The sequence below is a fragment of the Nycticebus coucang genome, chromosome 2 (genome assembly GCF_027406575.1).
Source record: "Nycticebus coucang isolate mNycCou1 chromosome 2, mNycCou1.pri, whole genome shotgun sequence".
Lineage (NCBI taxonomy): Eukaryota > Metazoa > Chordata > Mammalia > Primates > Lorisidae > Nycticebus > Nycticebus coucang.
This window is the reverse complement of record NC_069781.1, coordinates 154,559,751-154,584,159: the sequence shown is the minus strand read 5'-3', so window position 1 is coordinate 154,584,159 and position 24,409 is coordinate 154,559,751. Positions and strand designations below refer to the sequence as shown.

General features: G+C 47.8%; 1 protein-coding gene across 2 annotated transcripts in view; it reads left to right on the top strand.

The window, feature by feature from the left end:
- Positions 1-11,505: 11,505 nt before the first annotated feature.
- The window catches only part of LOC128593744 (liver carboxylesterase 1-like), a 29,716-nt gene continuing 16,812 nt past the window's right edge, over positions 11,506-24,409 (top strand). Inside the window, exons 1-5 of one of the 2 annotated variants that reach the window (XM_053602078.1) lie at positions 11,506-11,683; positions 13,716-13,920; positions 16,665-16,809; positions 20,282-20,415; positions 23,012-23,165. In XM_053602078.1, the coding sequence (XP_053458053.1) occupies positions 11,632-11,683; positions 13,716-13,920; positions 16,665-16,809; positions 20,282-20,415; positions 23,012-23,165 (690 nt within the window). In that variant the 5' untranslated portion in view covers positions 11,506-11,631. Of the gene's footprint in view, positions 11,684-13,712; positions 13,921-16,664; positions 16,810-20,281; positions 20,416-23,011; positions 23,166-24,409 lie in introns of both variants that reach the window. The other variant, XM_053602071.1, reaches the window with a different exon arrangement.

Sequence of the window (24,409 nt, the reverse complement as noted above, 5' to 3'; positions counted from 1 at the left end):
TACTGTATGAAACGATGGATTTAAAGAAGTTCAATTCTGAAAACAAGTTTCTCAATGGAAAAAAAAATGGACTGTTGATGTTTACTTAGTAAGAACAGGGTGGGGACAACCCTGTCCATCATAATGACCACTCATTGTGTGGCCCATGTATTGATTTAATCAGCAGTCATTTTTCTTGCAACCATTTCCTCAAGTTTCAGGGATTGTCTTCCTGCTGAAATTCCAGTCTTTGGGAGGAAATAACATAATGTTGACAGCTGCCAAGGTCCTTCTGATGCTCTTTCGTAATTCAGTGGTCTGAGTCCTCGGGGTCAGTCCAGTGCTAGGACTAGCAGAGGTAGGGAGCCTGTGGGACAGTTTGTCCTGGGGGCGGATCTCAGGACAGAGAGCTGTAGTCCCCATGGGCATAAGTGGTGGATACCTGTACCTTCATTTCCACAGGCACTAGTTCCCCTAAATCGGAGTCTTCTCTGTCTCCACTCTGTGTTCTCATTTATTGGGAGAGGGGGGTTTCTCATCTACTCTGCAATTACTCCCACATCCCTGCTCTAAAACTCCAGTTTTCTTTGCTCCACAGACTTTTCAACTTCCAAAATGTTGTCTGTTCTCCCAGTGTGTCTCCATGTGGGTTTGTAACTTTAGCAGCTTTATTTTACTGTCTTTTGTGAGGAGGAAATGAAAACAGCCTTGTTCCCCTTATTTTGCAGGCAGTGGTGAACTGCTTTTTTTTTATTGTTAAATCATAGCTGTGTACATTTGTGCAATCAAGGGGTACAATGTGCTGGTTTCATATACAATCTGAAATATTCTCATAAAACTGTTCAACGTAGCCTTCATGGCATTTTCTTAGTTATTGTATGTAGACATTTGTATTCTGCCTTTAGTAAGTTTCTCCTGTACCCATTCTAAGATGCACTGTAGGTGTGGCCCCACCCATTACCCTCCCTCCCCCCTAACGTCCCCCCTCCCTTTCCCTTCCTTGGCCCTTTCCCCATATTCTTGTGCTATAGTTGGGTTATAGTCTTCATATGAAAGCTATAATTTAGCTTCATAGTAGGGCTGAGTACATTGGATACTTTTTCTTCCATTCTTGAGATACTTTGCTAAGCAGAATATGTTCCAACTCCATCCATGTAAACATGAAAGAGGTAAAATCTCCATCTTTCTTTAAAGCTGCATAGTATTCCATGGTATACATGTACCACAATTTGCTAGTCCATTTGTGGGTCGATGGGCACTTGGGCTTCTTCCATGACTTAGCAATTATGAATTGGGCTGCAATAAACATTCTGGTACAGATGTCTTTGTTATATTGTGATTTTTGGTCTTCTGGGTATATACCTAGTAAAGGAATTATAGGATCGAATGGCAGGTCCATTTTTAGGTCTCTAAGTATTCTCCAAACATCCTTCCAAAAGGAACATATTAGTGGACATTCCCACCAGCAGTGTAGCAGTGCGCCCTTTTCTCCACATCCACGCCAACATCTCTGGTTTTGGGATTTTGTTATGTGGGCTACTCTTACTGGGGTTGGGTGATATCTCAGAGTAGTTTTGATTTGCATTTCTCTGATGATTAAGGATGATGAGCTTTTTTTCATGTGTTTGTAGATCGTGGGTCTGTCTTCTTTAGAGAAGTTTCTCTTCAAGTCCCTTGCCCACACTGAGATGGGGTCACGTGTTCTTTTCTTGCTAATATGTTTGAGTTCTCTGTGGATTCTGGTTATTAGACCTTTATCGGAGGTATAACCTGCAAATATTTTCTCCCATTCTGAAGGCTGTCTGCTTGCTTTACTTACTATGTTCTTGGCTGTGCAGAAGTTTTTAGTTTGAACATGTCCCTGTAATGTATTTTTGATACTGCTTCAATTGCCTGGGGAGTCCTCCTCATAAAATATTCACCCAGGCTGATTCCTTCAAGAGTTTTCCCTGCACTTTCTTCAGGTATTTTTATAGTTTCATGTCTTAAGTTTAAATCTTTTATCCAATGAGAGTCTATCTTGGTTAATGGTGAAAGATGTGGATCCAGTTTCAGTCTTTCACGGATCGCCAGCCAGTTCACCCAGCACCATTTGGTGAACTGCTTTTTTCACATAAACATTTAACAACAGTTTTGTGTAGTTTTGACAGTTACATTGCATCCTGCAGCGTGCCCATTCAATCAATCGTTTAATCATCTACTACGGCTCCTTATTCAAACTGCATTATACTTTTCACTATTGTCAAGCTCACTGGGATGAGAATTTGATACATATACCTTTGGGCCTATTCAAAATTCTTTCTGGAGCACAGTGTTTTAAAATATAGGTTGTTTATTATTTAGGTATGGCAAGGCCAACAGATCATTAGACAACTATCATTGAAAAGATAGTTCGTTGCTCAGAGATCCAGGACAAGGAACATTTCAGGCCTTAGGAGAGAGGGGCACATGGAGTTCAGTCAGAAAGTGCTGAGCATGGAGAGAGGACAAGTGCCTTTATTATGCTTTCTGTGGGAAGGAGGAGGTAAGACAGAGTAAGCAGTTTGAATAATTTCGGTGGTGTCTGGGGGCACTGGAGCTGTTTGGCCTGACGCCTGCACTGGGGTGATAGGGAAGGTACCATGTTCCAGCTGCTAAGTGCCTGTAAAGGAAGTGGTTGGAGGTGAGGGCTCTGGCTGGGTCAGTCTGTGTATGAAAGGCTCACTATCAGGCAGTGGTTTACTGTCTCTAGAAGTTGTCTAAGCCTGGGAGAGGCAGACCCTCCAGGGTCAGCAAGACCCTCAGATGTCAAGGCATCAGAATAGAGAAAAGGAAGAACATGGTTAATACAAACAGTGTGGGCAAAAGAGATGCCCCTTTCAAATGTTAGGGCAGATTTTGTCAAATTGCCATCAAGAAACCTTGAATAAATTCATCTCTCCCCTCAGTGGTGAAAGTTCTTGATTTTCCATACTCTTCCCACCCCCTTGGGCACCACCTATGAAAGAGTAGTCAGAAAATCCTAGAAAGTTGGAGAGGTACAATTTTTGTGTCTGGTTTGAATTCGCATGTCCTGACGTGCATGCTACTGGTCTGCTACCAGTGACAATTTGTAGCATGAAGAGCCTTGGACCCTGGTTGGTGGAATGGGAGGGGGACAGAGGACTAGCTCATCCTCCCCCACCCCTTTTCTCGCCCAGATGTTCTCCTGGCCTGTGTCCAGAGAAGGACAAATAAGGGAAGACCAGACAATGATTGTGGCGTCTCAGAAGGGCCACAGCTTCCCCCCAGCTGCCCACCAGCCCCAAGTCATTCTAGAGATTTCACCCCTGCCATGATCTTCTAAGGTGAGAACCCAAAGCCAGCATCAGCAGAACCTGGGATCTGGGCACTCCAGTTTTTTGGAGAAGCTTTTGTGATTCATTCTTGCTGAGTCTTGTGTGAACCTGAAAGGCCAAGCTTTCACATGCAAGGGACTTAACTGTCCTTGGAAAGGCGAGCTCACCTTCCACCCTCCCCCTGAGCATTAAGAAAGTTCCACCCAGACTCACTCTGCTGGTCCCTCCAAATGGCTTGTCTGTTTCTGCCAGCTTTGTACTTTTGGAAATGCCCTTATTCACCTGTCATTCCCAAGATCAAAGCCTTCAAATTGTTGCCCATTGTCTATAGATGAAATCTGATCTTTTAGTTTGCAATCTCTCTCTCTGTCCGTCATTCGCACGCCCAGTACACCTGGCACCCCCCAGAAACTCCCAAACCTCCCTTATATTATTGCCAGTACCTCCCTGACACCAGTCCCACAGGCTTCTCTGCTTCTCCAAATCCTGCCCATCTCTTAATGCCCAGTGCCAGCAGGAGATGGCACAGATAACACTGGGCATTAACACATATGAACACTGACAATTCTCAGGGGAAGCAAGCACAAAACACTTGTCTATATCGAGGCCATTGCATTCACCCCCATGTTTATAATATAATCTATAGCTGGACTTTTTTGAGTCTTATATAGATTATAATTGAATATTAGCGCTTTTCTAGGTCTAATTTTTTACATGTCTTTCTGAATCATCCATTTTTTATTCATAAAAAAGAGAAAGACTTTGTAATCATAGAAAACAGGGACTGAATTTACACTTAAGCACTTGTGATATGAATCAAAGAGATAGAAAGCTCAATGTTTATCAAAGTGTAGGGCACTTGCTCCTGAAGTTAAGCAAGATGATTTTAAATGTTGCACAAACTTTGCATCATTTATTTAAAGGTTATCTATGTATGTTGCTTCATATTAGAAAAAATACCGAACATTGAATTATTTACTTAATGAGTATTAATTATGGCAGAGATTTCTGCAGTCTGACAAAATGTGTCCCATCCTCGTTGGTACACAGTCAGACTATGTTTCCCAAATTTCTTTGCAATCACAGTGATCATGTGACTGACTGAGTTCTCACCAATGGACCCTCCATGGGAGTGTGAACTGCCACTTCCAGGCCTGGCCCATGGTTCCTCCTCCACATTCTTCCCCCTTTTAGCTGACAGTAGTCAACGCCCAAGGCAACTTTAGAAACCATGAATTAAGGAGGGAAAAGCCATCATTGTCTAGATCAGGGGTGAGCAAAGTTAGTTCTATGGCCAGATCTGCCCCATAGTCTCTTTTTTAAAATGAAGTTTTACTGAAACACAGCCATGCCTATTTGCTTAAGTAGTGTCTGTGGCTGCCATGACCACCAACAGCAGAGTTGAGTAGTTGCCACAGAGACCATATTGGTCTGAAATTATTAAATATTGACTATATATCCTTTTATAGAAAAAAATTGCCAGCATCCTAGTTAGATCCCTGAATGGCCATATAGAGGGCAGACACTTTGTAGACCTGAACAACATTCTAGTTCTTTACATAAACAGAAAATGCGCCTTTGAAATTCTGGGCTCCTTGCCTACTATAGTTTATGGCCTGAATGCCAGTTGTTTGTGAAGTGAAGATGACCACTTATAGCTCTAGGGGTACAACTCTAATGTCTAGGACCTACACCCAGGCCAAATTTTCCCTCAGATGCTCTGATTCAGCTCATCCTGGTACTGAATTGACCCCAAGGAGTCTGACCCCCTCATTACTGCACAGTATCAAGAGCACTGGAAGTTGTCAATATATACAATTTCTGCCCCATGATCTACATGTTGAAAGGAGGAAGTTCCCCGAAGTTAAGGATAGGGCTGTAGTAATGATGACCCTGGTCAAAGCTGGTGCTTTGTCACCTAACTGGAGGTCATGATGGTGGTCATGGGTGTCACAGCCCCCTGACCAGCCTGCCACCTGGCTCTGTAGTGAGTGCTAGTGAATATCCCTTTGTGCATTTGAGTCTCCAGAAGGCTCCTTTCAGCTACAACCTACAGCCTTGGGCAAGAACCGAGGAGCACCTCTGGGGTTGCCATGTGCTTTATGGCTGCTGGTTGCCCAAACCTTCCTGATGTCAGGGTGGGTCCAACCAACCTGCTGACCATCAACAGTTCCCATTTCTAGTTAAGTGACTACTTTTCAGATATCATTTTTGTAAACCAGTTATGTTATTATTTACCTTGCCTTATTTACATTTTTTAAACCATCATGTCAATTTTAAAAACACAGTGATACATTTTTCAGGCTTATCTTTATTTCGTGGCAAGTTTAAGAGGCCTTCCATTTATGGAAATGATTTAAAATCTCCTTTTTGAATGAATGTGTTAAATTAAAAATACCTAATCCATTTAAAGAAAACTACTAATAATGGTAGAGTAGGCATGCTGATATGGAAAAAATGTGATATCAGTAAGAGAATAAGTGAGGTTTCAAAAACACTGCTTATGTGTAGGCTGCATTGGAAGATGTCATAGAATTCTAGATTCATAAGAGTGTGGAGTCACAGTGAATTCTGTGTGAGGGAGCATCTCACCCAGTGGATTCCAGTCTGCTGGTGCAACATAATTACCTACAAAGTCTACACCTGATCAAGGGTGTGATGACCAGGCACAGCTGAGTGACAGACCCAGTAGGACATGGTTTTGCTGTGCCCAATGTCTGATGTAATATGTGCTCTCCACATATCTGTTTAGCAAATTGATAGAGGTGGAGGTGTTTTGGGCTGATGATTTAAAGCGGCAGATGTGTCTACTCTCTCAAGTCCTACACAACTGCTTTGGGAGGAGGGCCAGTTCCAGGATCTTTCTCTCCAGATCATTTACTTCCACACAGGCAACCTTGAAGATTCCCAAGAGAAAGGCAATGGCCTCAGTCAACCACCATTTAAAAAGAGATGCAATGCTGAAATGAAACTAACATCTTACAACCACCTAATCTTCGATAAACCAAACAAGAACATACCTTGGGGGAAAGACTCCCTATTCAATAAATGGTGTTGGGAGAACTGGATGTCTACATGTAAAAGACTGAAACTGGACCCACACCTTTCCCCACTCACAAAAATTGATTCAAGATGGATAAAGGACTTAAATTTAAGGCATGAAACAATAAAAATCCTCCAAGAAAGCATAGGAAAAACACTGGAAGATATTGGCCTGGGGAAAGACTTCATGAAGAAGACTGCCATAGCAATTGCAACAACAACAAAAATAAACAAATGGGACTTCATTAAACTGAAAAGCTTCTGTACAGCTAAGGAGACAATAACCAAAGCAAAGAGACAACCTACACAATGGGAAAGGATATTTGCATATTTCGAATCAGACAAAAGCTTGGTAACTAGGATCTATAGAGAACTCAAATTAATCCACATGAAAAAAGCCAACAATCCCTTATATCAATGGGCAAGAGACATGAATAGAACTTTCTCTAAAGATGATAGACGAATGGCTAACAAACACATGAAAAAATGTTCATCATCTCTATATATTAGAGAAATGCAAATCCAAACAACCCTGAGATGTCATCTAACCCCAGTGAGAATGGCCCACATCACAAAATCTCAATACTGCAGATGCTGGCGTGGATGTGGAGAGAAGGGAACACTTTTACACTGCTGGTGGGACTGCAAACTAGTACAACCTTTCTGGAAGGAAGTATGGAGAAACCTCAAAGCACTCAAGCTAGACCTCCCATTTGATCCTGCAATCCCATTACTGGGCATCTACCCAGAAGGAAAAAAACCTTTTATCATAAGGACACTTGTACTAGACTGTTTATTGCAGCTCAATTTACAATCGCCAAAATGTGGAAACAGCCTAAATGCCCACCAACCCAGGAATGGATTAACAAGCTGTGGTATATGTATACCATGGAATACTATTCAGCCATTAAAAAAAATGGAGACTTTACATCCTTTGTATTAACCTGAACGGAAGTGGAAGACATTATTCTTAGTAAAGCATCACAAGAATGGAGAAGCATGAATCCTGTGTACTCAATTTTGATATGAGGACAATTAATGACAATTAAGGTTATAGGGGGGAAGCAGAAAGAGGGAAGGAGGGAGGGGGGTGGGGCCTTGGTGTGTGTCACACTTTATGGGAGCAAGACATGATTGCAAGAGGGACTTTACCTAATAATTGCAATCAGTGTAACCTGGCTTATTGTACCCTCAATGAATCCCCAAGAATAAAATAAAAAAAAAAAAAAGAGATGCAATGCTGATGGGGTAGTGCCACAGAGAAATCATACACTTTTTCAGCGTGAGGTGTGCACAGACACGGTAGACTTCAGTTTCACTCATTGATTCTGCAGAGTAAGCAGGAATGGGCTTCAGAAGGTGCGTCCAGGAGCAGGCAAGGTCTAGGGGTCAGTTCCCCTGTTTGCAGACTTGGGTGGTGTCACAACAGGGCATGGGATTAAACAGTGGGTTGGAGGATAATTTATTTTTACCTTTTATATTTTGCTAACAATGCATTATGTAATCTTCCTGGCTAAAAGCCAGGACTGTTTCCTGGGTTAGAAAGGCCACATGACAGGGGAAAAGTCAGGTTGGTTAACAGGTGTGTGTGTGTGTGTGTGTGTGTATGCCTTGTGACAAGGGATTGATGTCCAAGGAGGAGGACCCCCTAGACTGACCCATGTGGATAGAGGTAATGGGTGCTTCTTATCGTCGTCACCTTTATTATCAGTGTTTTCTCTTGGATGTAGGGGTCCTGGGCCCCTAGCACCTCTGGCAAGGATTATAATGCTGTCACAGAATCCTTACCCTTACTGCAAAGCCCCCTGACCAGCCGGCCCCTGGCAAGATTGAGTGCTGGTGAGTGCCCCTTTGTGCATTTGGGTCTGCAGAAGCCTCCTTTCAGCTACAAGCTACAGCCTTGGGCAAGAAGCCATGCACGTCTCTGGGGTTGCCATGTGCATTATGGCTGCTCGTTGCCCAGTCCTTCCTGATGTCTGGGTCAGTCCGGCCAGGCTTGCCAAATGACATGAGGAAAGAGAATGCACCTGTCCAGTACCTGCCTCCTGTACTGGCCTCTTCTAACCCCTCCACCCTCCTGCCCTCATCCAGGGGCAGTGAACCAACAGTGCACCTGTGCACAAAGTCAAGGTGTTCTGCCCTGTGAGAAGAGCACGGCAGTGTCCTGAGGAGTTAAAGCAAGAGGAAGGGCTGCCGTCCATGTCTCCCACTCTGTGGCCGGAGTCCAACAGCTCCGTCTCTGGTCCTGACTTTGCCATTGAGCTGCTGTGAGACCTGAGGCCACCCCTCCCTGAATCAGGGCCAGAAGAAAGATTGGGATGGGACTATGTGTACATCCTAGTCTTCTCTTGCTTTCAGAGAGACATGTCACAAACTGGGGACTTAAACAACAAAAACCTGTTTTCTCACAGTTCTGGAGGCTGGATGTCCAAGTTCAAGGTGCTGGCAGGGTTGGTGTCCTCTGAAGACTCCCTCCCTGGCACACAGGAGGCCCCGCTCATGCTGCCTGGTCACATGGTCACCCCTCTGTGCACAGGTGTCCCTGGTGTCTGTGTACAAATTTCCTCTACTTGTGAGGACGCCAGTCAGACAGTAGGATTGCCTTAAGGCCCATCCTAATTTAATGGAATCATCTGTTTAGAGGCCTTACCGGGAGGTAGTCACATTCTGAGACATTGAGGTCATATATGAATGTTAGGGGGACCCAATTTAACTACTAACAGATCATGTGGGACATTTGGCTAAGGGGCTGAGGATCCTCTGTCTTTCCCCAGAAACAAACCTGAGATGGGATTTAGGTGCAAGTGCAGGAAACAGTGGTGGGGTGGGGAGGTGAAGTGCGGAAGGGAAACCAGCCAGTCAAGGGTCCTTTATGAAGCCGGTTCCTACTGTGTGTGCCTGGATTTAGTCCCAGGAGGAAACTGTGGGAACAGAATACATATTTCAAGTGCCTCTAGGAGAAGGGTGACAGAGCTGAGGGATTTGCTCCCAAGCTCCTTAGGGCTCCTGTTTCCAGCCACCTGTCCCTCTGAGTAGCTCCTTGCAGCAGCCACCTCCCCCACATCCTTCTTGGGGGTCTGGGGGTCTCAGGAGGGAGCAGCAGGAAGCAGGGATGCTGGGAAGGTGTGGAGGGGGAGGGGATGGCAGAAGAGAAAGGCTGCAGGAGGTCCCTCCAGGCCATCGAGCCTGTACCTAGGGGAGCAAATGAGCGAGTTTGTCACAAAGAGACTCCAAAGCTGAGTGCTTAAGAGGGTGGGCTGTGCGGCACAGTACACAGGTGGTGAGCAGGGCTCAGCTCTTCCCCTTCCTGGACCTGCACCCTCAGACCAGGTCCTTACCCACATGAGCCTCAGGAAGTCCTGGTGTTAGTTTCTCAGGGGTGTTTTGAGACCAGCCATTCCCCATACCAAACTCTTAGAACAGTGAACACTCAACAAATAGTCTTCAAGTGGATATACGAGTGAATAAAAGTGGAAAGGACAAATAAGAAAAAAACACTCTTGCAGTGTGATAACCAGGAATGTGGTTGCTAGAACACTGTTGTTATATAACCTTACAGAAGGTTTCCTGTCCAACTGAAGACATGTATCACTATGAAAATGGGCTCATATTATACATAACTGAATGTTTAAAAAACATTCCTTTACTTTAGTAAATGATGATTTACATGCCACAAAGTTCACATTTGGAAAGTGCACAATTCAGTGGCTTTTAGTATAGCCTGGAAGTCACACCGTCCTCCCCACTGCTATGGGCACCTCCCCCCAAATAAACTTCATACCTATTAGCAGCCACTCTGCGTTCCCCTCATTTCCCTCTGACCTCGACCCCGGCAATCACTCATCTACTCTCCGTCTCCCTGGGTTTCCCTGTTCTGGAAATTCGTGTATAAAATAATGCAACACGTGGCCTTCTGTGCCTGGCGTATTTCACTTAGTGTAATGTTTCACCTTTCACAATGTTGTACGTGGTCTTACGGCCGGATAATATTTCACTCTGTGGAGAGACCTCATTTTATTTGTCTATTCATCATCACATTTGGATTGTTTCCACTTTTTGGGTAACATGAATAACACTTGTGACCCCAAGATTCTGTATAAAGATGTGTTCAATTTTCTTGAAAATGTACTAGCCGTGCAATGGCTGGGTCCTGTGGTAACTCTAGGCTTCACTTTTCGAGGAACTGCCAAGACGGTTCCCAAACAGCCACGAGAGTTTTATAACCTATTTTTGGCCTTTTCACACCAGATCATGACTGTATTTTCTTGTCCTTAAACAGACATGTGCATCACTAGTTCCAGTGAGTTCATAACACTTCCTTAACCAGCCGTGCCAGGGTGTGTTTAACAATTTCTCTGTTGGTGGACATTTAGTCATCTTGTTAAAGACACTTTGAGCATCTTCCTTGTGTCCCCAGTAGTTTGTAAATGGCACTTTCCCAGGTGCATCCCAAACTCTGTGTGTCCCCCTAATTTGGTGCTTTCATAAGCACTGCAATGGCCTTACCCTGCCCCCCGACACACTGGACATGTCTACTATTGTTTCCTTGAGAAGTTGAAGCATGTCTTGAACTTACCTTTGTATCTGTGACACTCAGGTACTTAGCAAATGTTCTGAGACTAGATGGACACAAGGATGGATGTATGTTTGTAGCCAGGGACTGTGGGTAGAGGGAGTTCATTTTTACCTTCTGTCAAAAAATCTCTGCTTTGAGGGGCAGTGAGTTCCCTGACCCGGCAGGTGTGAGGCAGGAGGCGCAGGAGCATTGCAAAGGTACTGTAGGCATCAGAAAGGGGCTGGACGGCATTTAAGATGCTTCCACACCTGAGAGCCTAGAACTCTGTGCAATGAGAGAGCTGGGTCCTAAGTTACACAGCTGAGCAGTTTTGTCCTAAGCTGGGTAGCTGAGCTGTGACTATATCTGAGCTTGTTCTGAGGACCCCAGACCAAAGCTCCCCCCTTGCCTAAAGGCCCCTTTGGGAAGGTCACAGGCCACTAAGGTTAGAGTCTCACAGAGGGGAAACCCTTAAGCAACAAGTTGCTTGGCAAGTTTGTGGCTCTGTGTAATCTGAGAGTTTGTTTACGTAAAGGCTTAAAAAAGGCTGAGCTCTGGGTGGGCGTGGCTTGGAGATCCCAATATAAGCCCTTGGAGATCTTTACAAGTGCAGAGAGCTTTTCTCTCATCCCTGACTAGATAACTGGGCTGTGAGGACTCAGGCTCTGAGCTGGAAGGCACAGCCTCTCTGAGCAGCACCAAGAACTCCCAGGCCCTGGGAGCCCCTACCCTTCCAGGATGTGGCTCTGTGCTCTGTTCCTGGCCACCCTCTCCACTTCCACAGCTTCAGGTGAGTCTTTCTGAAATACAAAAATCCTGGTTCTGAGTTTGCGTGGATGGGGGTGCATATAAGGAAAAGGCAGCACAGGTCTGGTCCAGGAGAGGTGTGTGCTCCTGGACTTGGACTTGGGGCAGTGGAGCCCAGTCAGCCCCAGCAAGTGCTGAGACACAGGGGGAAGAATCACCCTGCATCCCCAGCTGCACTGCACGCACCCCAGGCAGGAGGGTGAGGGGATGGCCCAGTGCCTCACACATGAAGAATTGGGAGAGCTCAGCTTAATTTCCTCTTGATTATTAATCCAGATATGGCCAGATATGACTAGTAACATAACAGAATATCAAGAGCAAGGTCTCTAGCAATATTCCCAGCTGTGCATCTCTAGGCAAGGACCTTAAGTTTTCTATGCTCCAGTCACCCTGTCTCTCCTGGAGGGAAGCCAACAATTCCCACATCACTGGGCGAATGTGAGGACAACATGGGTTGTTTCTAAAGCGCTTAGGTAGCACCTGCTAAAGAGGAAGTGTGGGAAAGGGATTGTTTATAAACATGGCGAATTAATAGAAAATTTGAGGAATGTTGGTGGGAATGTCTCAGGGGCCAACTGCCATTGAACAGATTGTTTGTTACTCACAGTCCTCAGGAGGAGGGGCACACACAGGGGGCTTTACTGCTTTATTGGTTTCCACTGGAAGAGGCAAGGCAATGAGAGGAGGCTTAGGATAGACTATTGTGAGGAATTTCAGGGAGATTTGGAGCACAAGGCCTGCCCCTAGTTGTCTGGGACCTGGCTCTGGCATGTTTAGAGCAGGTGGACGGTGGCCTAGGGTGTGGGAACTTGATAAGGAGCTGGTTGGTGTATGGCTTCTGGGATAGCTGGACCCTGGGAGGGGCAGTGCGTCCAGAATCTGGAGAGTCTCAGGAAGCAAAGCATGAGAACTCAGATAATCAAACACACGTGACTACATTTTATAGATGAAGAAGTTGAGACTCAAGGAGGGAAATGTTCACATCCAAGTTCACCTGGAAATCGTGGCCTGGTCTATCTCTGGCTCCTGGATCCAGAGCCTGTGGACCCCCAATCAGTACCCTGACAGCCCTACGGGTGGTGGTATCTGAAAGGCCACATGCCATACAAATCAGATCAGGTCAGCTGTCCCCTAGCAGGTGGAAGAGGGCTGATATGGAAGCTCTAGGGATTTGAAATTCAGCTCAGGGAGGAAGAGTTGTCTGTTCTGCTTGTGGGTCTCTCCTCTCCTTGACCCTTTCAGAGAAACCTCAAGCTCACGTCCCACCCTCCAAAGCAGCTTCTGCAGCTTATTTGCTGTGAAATGAACCCCAGCCCTCAGCCTGGCATTGTGGCCCCTCCCTGACCTGCTCTCTCCTGCCAGGACTGTTTCCCACTCCCCACAGGCTCCGTCTGTGCACACGGCCCCTGCCCCAGCCAGGCAGCCTCTGCCTTTGCTGTCTCTGAGCCACAGTTGTCCTCACTGCTTCACACCACCCCCGACTTTCACCCCCTGACCAGTTCCCCTCCTGCTGCAAGTCCCAGCCCCTCCCTGTGCCTCCCATCAGGAGGACTCACTCCCCCTGCCACCTCCTGAAGCCGCTTCCTGTTCCCTCCCCCAGGACACACCACTTTCTTCCCAGCTGGAGGGTCAAAAGTGTGTGTGGCTTATCTCCCCTGCAAGGACCAGTGCCCTCTTGTTTACCCTCCTGCCCTGTGTGGAGCTCCTGCCGGGATCCTAGTGGATGGATGTTCCAGAGGCTTCTCGGAGGGGGACTAAGTGTCCCGACCTCCCAGCACCTCTCCTTCCTGTGTGCATTTTTCACTGGGTGCTTTCCCACCTCCTGTTCTGATTCGCTCTGTGAAGCTGCTCCATGCATTAGGAGGGACAGTGACCCTCCCCCCTTCTTCCCAGCAGGAGAAACTGAGGCCTAGTGGACTTAGGTGACACGTTTAAGAAAGCGGTAAAAGCCCACCTGGCATCCCCTCAAGCCTTTCTCCTCTGATGTGTCCCTATTTATTCTAAATGTCCAGCAGGGCACCCGTCCTCGGCCCCCGTGGTGGACACCGTGCACGGCCCAGTGCTGGGGAAGTCTGTCAGCCTGGAAGGATTCCCACAGCCTGTGACTGTGTTCCTGGGCGTCCCTTTCGCCAAGCCTCCTCTCGGGGCCCTGAGGTTTGCCCCGCCACAGCCTGCAGAGCCCTGGAGCTTCGCGAAGAACACCACCTCCTACCCCCCCATGTAAGCCAGCGGGCTGGGCTCTGGCATCTTCGGTGGGATGTCTGCCTCCCGGGGATGCAGGGAGGAGTCCAGGCAACCCCCAGATGGGGTTAAACTTAGTTCTGGAATCATCAAGAACAGCGTGGATCCTTAAGAGCAGCTAGAACTCTCAGGACCTTCTAGAGTCCTTTACGGAACACACATGTATTGAGCACCTACTGTGTGCCAGGAAGGTTTCAGGTCTTAGTATCTGTCAGTGAACAAAACAAGATCCCTAGCAGCTGACATCCCGAGCTTGCATTGTATTAGGGAGAGACAGATCATGAATAATATGCCATTTAATAAATGAATAATGTGATATGTTAGGATGTGGTAACATTCCGCGTTGGCGTGGCCCCCTCTCAACTCCCAGGTGTGTCTAGCTCCTTAATACAGGCACAGCAAGGGTGGTTGTGCCTGTCCCCCTGGCAACGCTGGGCAAAACAGCCCAAAGATTCCAGTGGTTACATATTCCCGCCCCCTCAGGACACCTTGAAAACCTACATCAGCCCAGGCCTTTCTGGCGATTACTGGGATCTCTACCCTGGCTGCCTTCTTTTCTATTCTTTCTTATCCTTTCTTTAAAAAATTGCATTCACCATTTTTCTTTTCTAATTGAAAATGTAATACATAGTTATTACAGAAAAATTTGGAAGCACAGAAGGAAATGTCAGAAATGTAAGAAATAAATGTAAGAAAATAAAAATCGTGGTCAAGTCCAGCACTGAGAGAGAGCTTTTGTTCATCTGCTGGACCCCCTTCCCCAGGGTTCATCTCTGCACACTTTCTTCCTTGGAAATGGCGTCATTGATACAAAAAGTTTGTATACCTGCTTTGCTTATTCATAACTGTATCATCAACAATAATCTATACCATTAAATAACACAGACTGATATTTAATAGCTATATTACATTCAGTATCAAACCACATTTAATTTTCCCAGTCTCTTATTTGGGGTCATTCAGTTGTTTTTGACAATTTTCATAATATAAATAGCACTGTGATGACCCTCTTGTATGAACTGTTTATGAACATTCAAAAATATTTCAGGAAAAGTTTCAAGAAATGACATTTCTGAGACAAAAGTAGTGTTTTTATGAAATTTCCTTCCAAAAATGTTCCTTCCATTGACATAGGAAACCAAGACGCTTGCCAATACTCAGTTTATTAAAATAATGATTTTTTTTTTTGCTATTGGACATACTCTTTATTTTGCATTTATCTAAATATTAGTGAAGCTAAACTCATTTTCTTACTTTTAACAGTTAAATTTCTTCTTTTCAATTCTGTCCCTTGCTCTTGGTGATCTGGGGGCAAATTTCCCTGAATGGAAATCAGGAAGTCGTCTTTGCTGACTCTGATTCTGCTACTTGACAGGCGTGTCATTCTGGCACCTGAGTGCCTCAGTCCTCATGTACACAGCAAGGGCTGCAATGCCTGCCTTCTGGGTCCATTGAGATCTAGGAATGTTGCTTATACTGTACTTGGAAATATAAACCCCACACAGCTGCATCTTCCTGACTAAGTCACCTATGGCAGATTCTCTAACCTCTCTGTAACTCAGATTTTTCATCTATAAAATGGAGATAACAGTAGAAACTATGTCACGGGGCTGATGTCAGACTTCAACGAGTTAGTATTTGAACGTAACAGAGCATCTGGCACACTTAGAAGACTCAGTAAGTGTTACCAAGTTTCACCTATGTTGGACCTTCCTTCCTTCCTCCCTCCCTCCGTCCCTCCCTCCCTCCCTCCTTCCCTCTCCTTTCTTTTTTTCTTTCTTTCTTTTTTTGACACAGTCTTACTCTGTCACCCTGGGTACAATTCAGCAGTATGCTGTCATCATAGCTCACAGCAACCTCACATTCCTTAGCTCAATCAATCCTCTTGCCTCAGCCTCCCTGAGTAGCTGTGACTACAGGGGCCCGCCATGATCCCTGGCTAGTTTTTCTATATTTGTAGAGATAGGGTCTCACTCTTGTTCTGGCTGATCTCCAACACCTGAGCTTAAGCATTCTCCTACCTCAGCCTCCCAGAGTGCCAGGATTACAGACCTGAGCCACCGTGCTCCACAGGAGCTTTCAGACCTTCAAGGCAGCCAAGAACACCTGCCTGGGATGGTTGATGGTAGAATCTTAGCCTGTCTGTGCTGCTAGACCCTTCTCACTTAGACCTGGGAGATTGTGGCCCAGAGCAGAAAAGAAACTCACCAAAGTCACTCAGCAAATGAGAGGCTGGGACAAGATGGATGCAAATGTTGTCCTACTAAGATTTCATCCCTGACCTGTTGGGGGTCCTAAATGCCTGCCTCCTGAGAGGCTTCTCATGGTGTGTGGAAGTCTCCCGGGGGCTGGAACATGTTTACCTGGGGGAGGAAGAAGGTCACCCTGCAGCCCACCACCTGGAGCCCCATAGAGTGTGGGAAATGCCACCTCCCAGGGCTGGTCAGAGTCTCTGCCGCCTCTCTTCCTTGAGCCAGGCTATCAAATACACTCTGGGAAAGGGAGAGGTGCCAAGGAGTCTCATTCTGCTTGGTCTTGAGAGGCTTAGAGAGTCCAGGGCCCCCACCTGGACCCCCAGATGCCTCCTTCCCATTCCAGTGTCCCAAGCCTGGCAATCCAGCTCCATGTATAGGCTGAAACCTCCCAGATCAAGCCCTGGCCAGCCCCAGGAGACTCCTGCTTAGGTCTGGTTGAAACTCAGGGGTTCCTCTTTCTCTCCCCAGGTGCTCCCAAGACGCAGAGGCAGGGCAGATGCTGTCCGAGCTCTTCACCAACAGGAAGGAGAACATTCCTCTCAAGTTTTCTGAAGACTGCCTTTACCTGAATATTTACACCCCTGCTGACTTGACCAAGAAAAGCAGGCTGCCGGTAAGCTGCGGGCACCCCTGGCCAAGACGTGCCAGTTCCATGTCCCTGGGATATTTGGGTGCAGATTGGAAGGGTACGAAGGCAGCTGAGGTGTGAGGGCAGATCAGGCTAGGGCTGTTCTGGGGCTCCAGGGCTTCCACAGGAAACACAAGTTTTCCACTAATCAGACATAGGACTGCTAGAGAGGGGGTGGGCTGGCGGTGCCTCCGCAGCGCACCTCTGAATTGTTCCCAGTTTGCTCATGTTAACAGAAGGACAAGAGTGATTACTCTTAGTTAGTGGATTATGAATCTGATACCCAGAGCAGTTGGGACATAATTTGCACTAACGTTAGAGCTGGAAGGAATCATAGAGAAAAGTCTACAACCCTGCCCTTCCTTGATGGATAGATATACTGTGGCCCAGACGGGGAGAATGTGGACAACCCCAGCAGGGTCGGCAGGACCCAAGTCAGGTCTTTTGATGTTTAAACTGTAATCGGGGCACCAGGCACAAAAGCCAAACGCTCATGTGGGTTAAAGTTTTCCTTTATTACCAAGATTGAGAATTGCAGGGAGACAGGGTGATCATTCTCACAGTCAGCCTTACTTTGAGAGAACTTCACAGAGTTCTTATATCCTCCCCAAAGTTATGATTTTCAGCGATCCATCATCCAGCCCTGTAATCTCCTGCTGTGGGACTCTTCGCCACATTTCTAATCTGTACCTTATCATCCGCGGCTTCTTCCTTCAACCCAGGGTCCTGATGGCCTTTAAGGTTGTCAGAACCAGGGGAGACCTGACTGACATGACTGTCTGCTAAATGGTTAGACAATTAGGTAACTTTGACAATTGAGGAGGGTGGTTTGAGACAGTTTTTGCTCTTGGACATGGAGTAGGACCTGGAGCAGGTGCACGGCCTTTCCCCAGCACACCAAGGTCCCCTGGAGCAACTTTCAGCGTGTCTTCCAGAGGTGCAGGTGGAACCTCATACGATCCCAGAAAGTATTTCTTTTGCCTTTGCCCAACTATCTGGGACTGCACTCAGCTGATTTCCCTCCCTAATTATCTTTTGCACAGGCCAGTGACCCTGGTGACCGAGTGAGTCAGCATTTCCCAAAGATGTGAAGGGCCAGAGAAGGGGCAGGCTGCTGGCTGCAGGGGAGAGCGTCAAGGAGGGTGTGTGAATAAATGGAACAGGAAAGAACCCATTTTGGGTTCTTTGGAGAAGTGGAGGAGGGAGCAGTGTCAGCGTCCAGCCAGTGTACAAGGACCACCCTGGCGTGGTGGCTGAATGGGCAGCAGGTCTGTGAACTTGGGATAGATGGTGGCCCTCCACGTGCTCTGTAAGCACAAGGAAGTGGGGACGAAGGCTCACGTGCTCACCCGTTTACTCACTCGTTCCCTCACTCTTCCATCATGTCCCCAGTGCCCCTGTGCAAGGTGAGCCTCAGAGAGGAGGGGAGAGGAGGGACCTGAAGCCGTTTGCACACAGCCGCAGCCTTCAGGGATCTCGCCACCTGGGCTGCACAGACACATGGGAACTTCTGTGTAGTATCAGACACCAGCCTGTGGGCTCAGCCTTCACTCAAAGATGACAATAAACTCAGTCCCCCCTCAGGAGGGAGGCAGGGATCAGACATACAGGGCCTCTAGGAACCTGTAGGCAAAAGCACCTCTAGGTAAGGACACAGGGCCTAGGACTGCAGGGTCTGGGTTTAAATCCTGCTGCTGCCTTTGACTAACTGAGAGAGGATTTCTTTACTTCTCCATGCCTGTTTCCTTGAAATGGGAGTGTTTAGAGATGACTGCCAAGCCCAGTCTCCGCCCCCAGCTAAGCACATAAGGGCACTGGTGAAACCTTAGTTGGAGCAGAAGGGAGGATCTGACCCGGACGTAACAGCAGACTGGCTGTGCTGTGGCCATTGGCTGTCAGGTTCTGGGCAGCTGAACATAGGGTGTGTGGAGCCGATGACCTGGGGTCAATTCCTGCTTCCACTAGCTGGGTGTGTGACCTTGAGCAGGAGAAGCACCTTGATTTTCTTTTCTGTCCAATGGGACAGGATTAGTACCTGCCTTATGCATAGTTTTTTAAATTTATTTTATTTATTTTTTATTTTTTGAAACACAGTCTCACTATGTCACCCTTGGCGGAGTGCTGTGGCATCACAGATCACAGCAATCCAAACTCTTGGGCTTAAGTGATTCTCTTGCCTCAGCCTCCCAAGTAACTAGGACTACAGGCACCTGCCACAATGCCCGGCTATTTTTTTGTTGCAGTTGTCCTTGCTTAGCTGGCCTGGGCTGGGTTTGAACCTGCTAGCCTTGGTGTATGTGGTCCAGCGCTGTAACCACTGTGCTATAGGTGCCAAGCCGTGCATAGTTTATTTTAAAGTGCCTGCACAAGTGCCTGCACAGTATGTGGTGCACAACTCATATGATAAGTTTTCTTATTTTTATTTTATTTTTATTTTTTATTTTATTTTATTTTTTTGTAGAGACAGAGTCTCACTGTACCGCCCTCGGGTAGAGTGCCGTGGCGTCACACGGCTCACAGCAACCTCTAACTCTTGGGCTTACGCGATTCTCTTGCCTCAGCCTCCCGAGCAGCTGGGACTACAGGCGCCCGCCACAACACCTGGCTATTTTTTTGTTGCAGTTTGGCCGGGGCTGGGTTTGAACCCACCACCCTCGGCATATGGGGCTGGCGCCCTACTCACTAAGCCACAGGCGCCGCCCGATAAGTTTTCTTAATTAACTGTGTTATCGCAATGTAATTATTTTAGTCACTCCCCCTGTTTCCCTGTTATTTGAACTCTGTACATGTGAGAACCAGGACTTATGAAATCCTGTGTCCACTCTCATCCTCAGTTCTTATCACCCTCCCTGGCACAGAGTAGCTTCCCAAGTGATGTTATCCAAGAACTGAAGACTCCCTGGAGGAGGCGGATTCCAGGCTGGGGTGAGGAGGGTGGGGAGGATTTGGGCAGGCAGAGAGCAGGCGTACTGGGAAGAGATGCCATGGGCGGCCTATGTGCTTCTTGAGATAATCGCTCATGCTCATGGCAGTTCAGATTAGCAGAGAATTGAAGTGAAGCTGCAATCCAAGGGCTGCCCATGCGGACAGAGAGCTGAATGAAGGGTCCAGGCATGAGGGTGATGGGAGTGTGGGGAGAACGTGGCACCCTTATCCTTTCCTGTCATTCCCATGAGTCATTCTCATGTTGAAGAACCTGGGGGCAGAAAGGGTGCTTTGGGGGTAGGGAGAAAGTTAAGAGTATCCAGAGTGGGTGGAATGGGGTAGCAGCCTGGGCCCCAGTACTGAGGGTCAGGGAGGATACACGCTGTCTTTTGTAGCCTTCTGGACGCTGATGGACTTTGGGTAATGGCCTGCTTGAGTCATGGCCTAGAAGTCAATGATGAAACCAGATATCCCCGGAGACCTTCAGAGTTCAGCCTCCTCTAACCAGTGTGGGGGTCTCCTCCCCACCCAGGTGATGGTGTGGATCCATGGAGGTGGACTTGTGGTAGGCGGGGCCTCAACCTATGATGGCCTGGTCCTCTCTGCCCATGAAAACGTGGTGGTGGTGACCATTCAGTACCGTCTGGGCATCTGGGGATTCTTCAGGTAAGTTTCTTGGCTCTCCTCATGGCACTTCCTCCCACTGTGAAACTTCCAGGACCCAGCTCTGGTCATCTCAGTGCTCCGGGGCCTTTGCTAAGTTCCTTGAAAAAGGAATCCCCTTCTCTTCATAACTGGTCACCTCTTAACCTCTGATAACCCAGTACTCTTGTTCATTTGCTTCTGAGCTTTTCTTTTTTGTTGCTGAGTTGAGACAGAGTCCCACCTATGCCCTGAGCAGAGTGCAATGGCGTCACACCTCACTGCTATCTCAGACTCAGGCTGTGGGCATCCTGCTGCCTCAGTCTCTGTAGCTGCTGGGATTGCAGGCGCTCATCCCCATGCCCAGCTGTGTTTTTCGTTTTTTTAGGACTCAGAGTCTCACTCTTGCTCAGGCAAGTCACAAACTCCTGAGCTCAAACAATTCTCCCTCCTCAGGCTCCCACAGTCCTGGGATTACAGGCATGAGCCACCACGCCCCACTGTTTCTGCGCATTTGAGTGTGCTCTTCCCTCTGCCTGGAATGCTTACGCTAGCTAACATACTCCTATTCATCTGGCAAATCCCAGCCCATATATTCCCTCTCTGAATTACTCATCTTCTTTTCACCTCTGCTGCACACGGCAAGTTCCTCTTTTGAGCCATTAAATGTGGCACAGCAGTGAAAGTTCACACATCTTCCTTCTCCTGGGAAAATAAGTGCAGGTGGCCTCACAGAGGGCACTTGGTGACTGCTCGTGGGTGAAGGAGTGAGTGTTTGGACAGGGGAGGTTGTCAGAGCATCTGACCCCTGTGAGCCACCCTTCCTGGAGGTGTTTGGGGCCCACTCACCCCATATGCTGCTTGTGCATGCAGGGGTCAAGGCTCCAGTCTTCTCTGTGGACAGAGAGCAGGTGTCAGGGAGCAGGTGGACAAAGGGACTGTGAGCCTTGTCTGATTGCACCTGACCAGAATGTCTGATGCCTAATGTGATGGGTGAGTGTGGTGAGGTGCACTCACTCATGGGAAGACCCAGGGACAGGGCATGGCTCTACTGTGTCTCCCAGTGGGGCATCCCTGGCCAGTCACCCAGGTGTCACCATTGTTGACTGCACATCCCTTCATCTACGGCCGGGGTCTCTGCTGCCTGTTCCAGGAAGACGGCTGCATGTCCTCTCTCTGTTGCCCTGCTCCCTGCCTCCCCTCGACTCACACCAGCCAGGTTTTTCCTGACAGTGCCACCAAGATATTTCTGTTGAGGTTTCCCATGACCTCCAACTATTCTCAGCCCACCCTTCCCTGACTCTCAGCAACAGCCACACAGGGTGACTTCCTTCTCTGTGACACCCTCCCTTCCCTCTGCACCTGCCACCTCCCACCCTAGGAGCCCCTCCTTTTCAGAACCCTGCTGGCCCCTCCTTACACCTGTCCTTGGGTCTCTCTGTATATCTATCTCCCTCCCCACTAATTCCCAGTGTTCCCAGGGGGCACTGTCAGACCCCCATGTCTTCTTTGCCCCCAGACGCCCATTGCTAACCACCTCCCCTGTCCCCACTGGCTGTCTGAGACCCTCACCCTTCACAAGGACACACTCAGGCCTGGACTCCCACAGCCCATCCCCAGCAGAGGCTCCCTGCTCCCCCACGTGTCCTGCACAGCTGGGTTGCTCGATCCTCCCAGGTGCCCAGGATGGAGGCCTTGAGGGCAGCCTGGACTCTGCCCTTTCTCTCACCCCCACATCCAGGGGCCAGCAAAGCCCCTGGCTCCACCCATAAACTGTACTCAGGGTCTGGTGAGTTCGCACTCCTCCCTTGCTCCCACCCCAGTCAATGTTGTCTGTCTCTGGCCTGATTATTATCATAACCACCTAACGAGTACTTCAGTCACTCTGCTACTTTTATATGGTGACTAATCCACACAGTAGCCAGAGGGATCATTTCAACACAGATTGACTCATGTCTTTCCTCTGCACAAACCCTGCAGTGCCTTCCCATTTACTTACTGCAACATCCAAATTCTGTACAGAGGCCTACAGGGCCCTGCTGGCTGCACCTCCTACACGGTCCCACTGTTCACTGGGTCCCAGGGCCTTTGCACTTGCTGTTTCTTCTGCCTGGCGTTCTCTTATTTGAACAATGCCAAGTTTCATGAGCTTATTCAATTCAGGCTTCTCCTCAGATGTCATGGCCTCCAAGAAGCCTTCCTTGGTCATGTGACATGAAACAGTGTCCACCTGCCCCACCCCCTGCCTTTTTATTTTTCCCACAAGCACTTTCCCTACCAGAGAGCATGTTCCACATTGATCTGTTGGTTTGCAGGTAGCCGGTACTGAGAGCTGAGTGCAGTGAGAGATTTTCCCAGTTTTGTTCTGAGATGTGCTCCAGCGCCCAGGACGGTGCTGGGCACTGAGTAGATGCTCAGAAACTCATGTCCTATGATTAAATGCAGAGCCCACAGGACAGCAGTGCTGGGGGAGTGGAGGGCAGGTGAGGACCCCAGTGTGAGGGGTTGGAGCCCAGCCTCATTCTGGAAGGCTCACTGAGAGCCCCCAGCCCCAAGGGGAGCCTGAGAGCCCTGCCATGGAGTCTCTGCTGCCCACCCCAACCTGTTCTCTTACTCACAGCACAGGGGACGAACACAGCCCGGGGAACTGGGGTCACTTGGACCAGGTGGCCGCTCTGCGCTGGGTCCAGGACAACATTGCCAACTTCGGAGGGAACCCAGGCTCTGTGACCATCTTTGGAGAGTCAGCAGGAGGTGAAAGTGTCTCTGTCCTTGTAAGTGTTCCTGGCAGCAGACCCAATCCGCAGGCTGGTGTGGCAGCTGATGGGACCTCTTGGAGATAGCCCAGCAGCCAAGGGCACCTATGCTTACAGGACCTGGATTGCGGATGGACTCTACTTATCGTTCAGCAGTCCGGTGGTACAGAGCTAAGGACCAAACTCTCCTCGGCCCCCAGGAGCTCAGCACTTAGCTTCACGTCCTTGGGCCATAAGAATGTCCAGCCTCATTCTGCCATGGTGGCATTCCTCCTCTTCCAACTTGCTTGAGCTCCCTCTCCCCTTCCTACTCATTTTAACACTAGGACTCAGAAGGACACTCTTTGGGGAGGTAGGCTGGGTATAAATTATGAACAAGTGGAGGCAAGTATGAGAGTTGGGCAGAGGTCATTGTCTGGTTCTAAGGCAGAGCTAAGTGTCAGGGGACGTGAGCCCTGAGTTCAGGCAGGAGCCTCTACTGAGGTGATCTGGTGGTGCCCCGTGGCCAAGAGGGAGGCGCGCCTCCCTGGGACTGAGTGGCCAGGTGGGATGTGGGATGCGCCCTCCTTTTTCCTCCCCACAGGATGAGGAAGGATAGGACAGAGCATGTCGGGCACAGACAGAGCCTGGGGGTTAGAGTTGTCCTTCTGGGGTCTGGGCATATGCAGAAGGCAGCTGGGATGGGAAACCAGATTGGAAGGTGCTGTAGGGAGCCTTGGAGTTGAGTAAAGGGTCAGCCCAGTTACTGATTTTTCAATCCTATGTTGTTTTCCTAGTTGAATACTCAGAGGAAAATGCTTTCATATTTAAAAACAGATATAAAGGAACATTTCAGATAAGCCCAAAGACTAAAAATCTATCTAACATCCTACTCCTCAGGGGTAGATAGTGTGGACATTTTACTTGTAATTTTCCGGTCTTTTTTCATGACTGTCTCTATTGATCAATCTATTTTTCTATCATCTTTTGTTTTCTAAAACCTTACTAAAATTAACATAATGCATACTAATTAACATAAAGATTAGTATAAAATAGCATATATAACATTGTAGTATAACATTAATATTTCCCTAACATTAAACTCTGCCCCATAATATTAACCTTTATAATGGCATAATATTCCATGGTAATAAGGAAGAATTGTTTGTATTTGATCTTATGACAGTAGATCCTCATTTCCCATTCTATAAACAGCACAGGCATACTCAGAAGTCTTTGTGGGCCTCTGTGATCATTTTTCTTGGGATAAATTCTGAGTAATG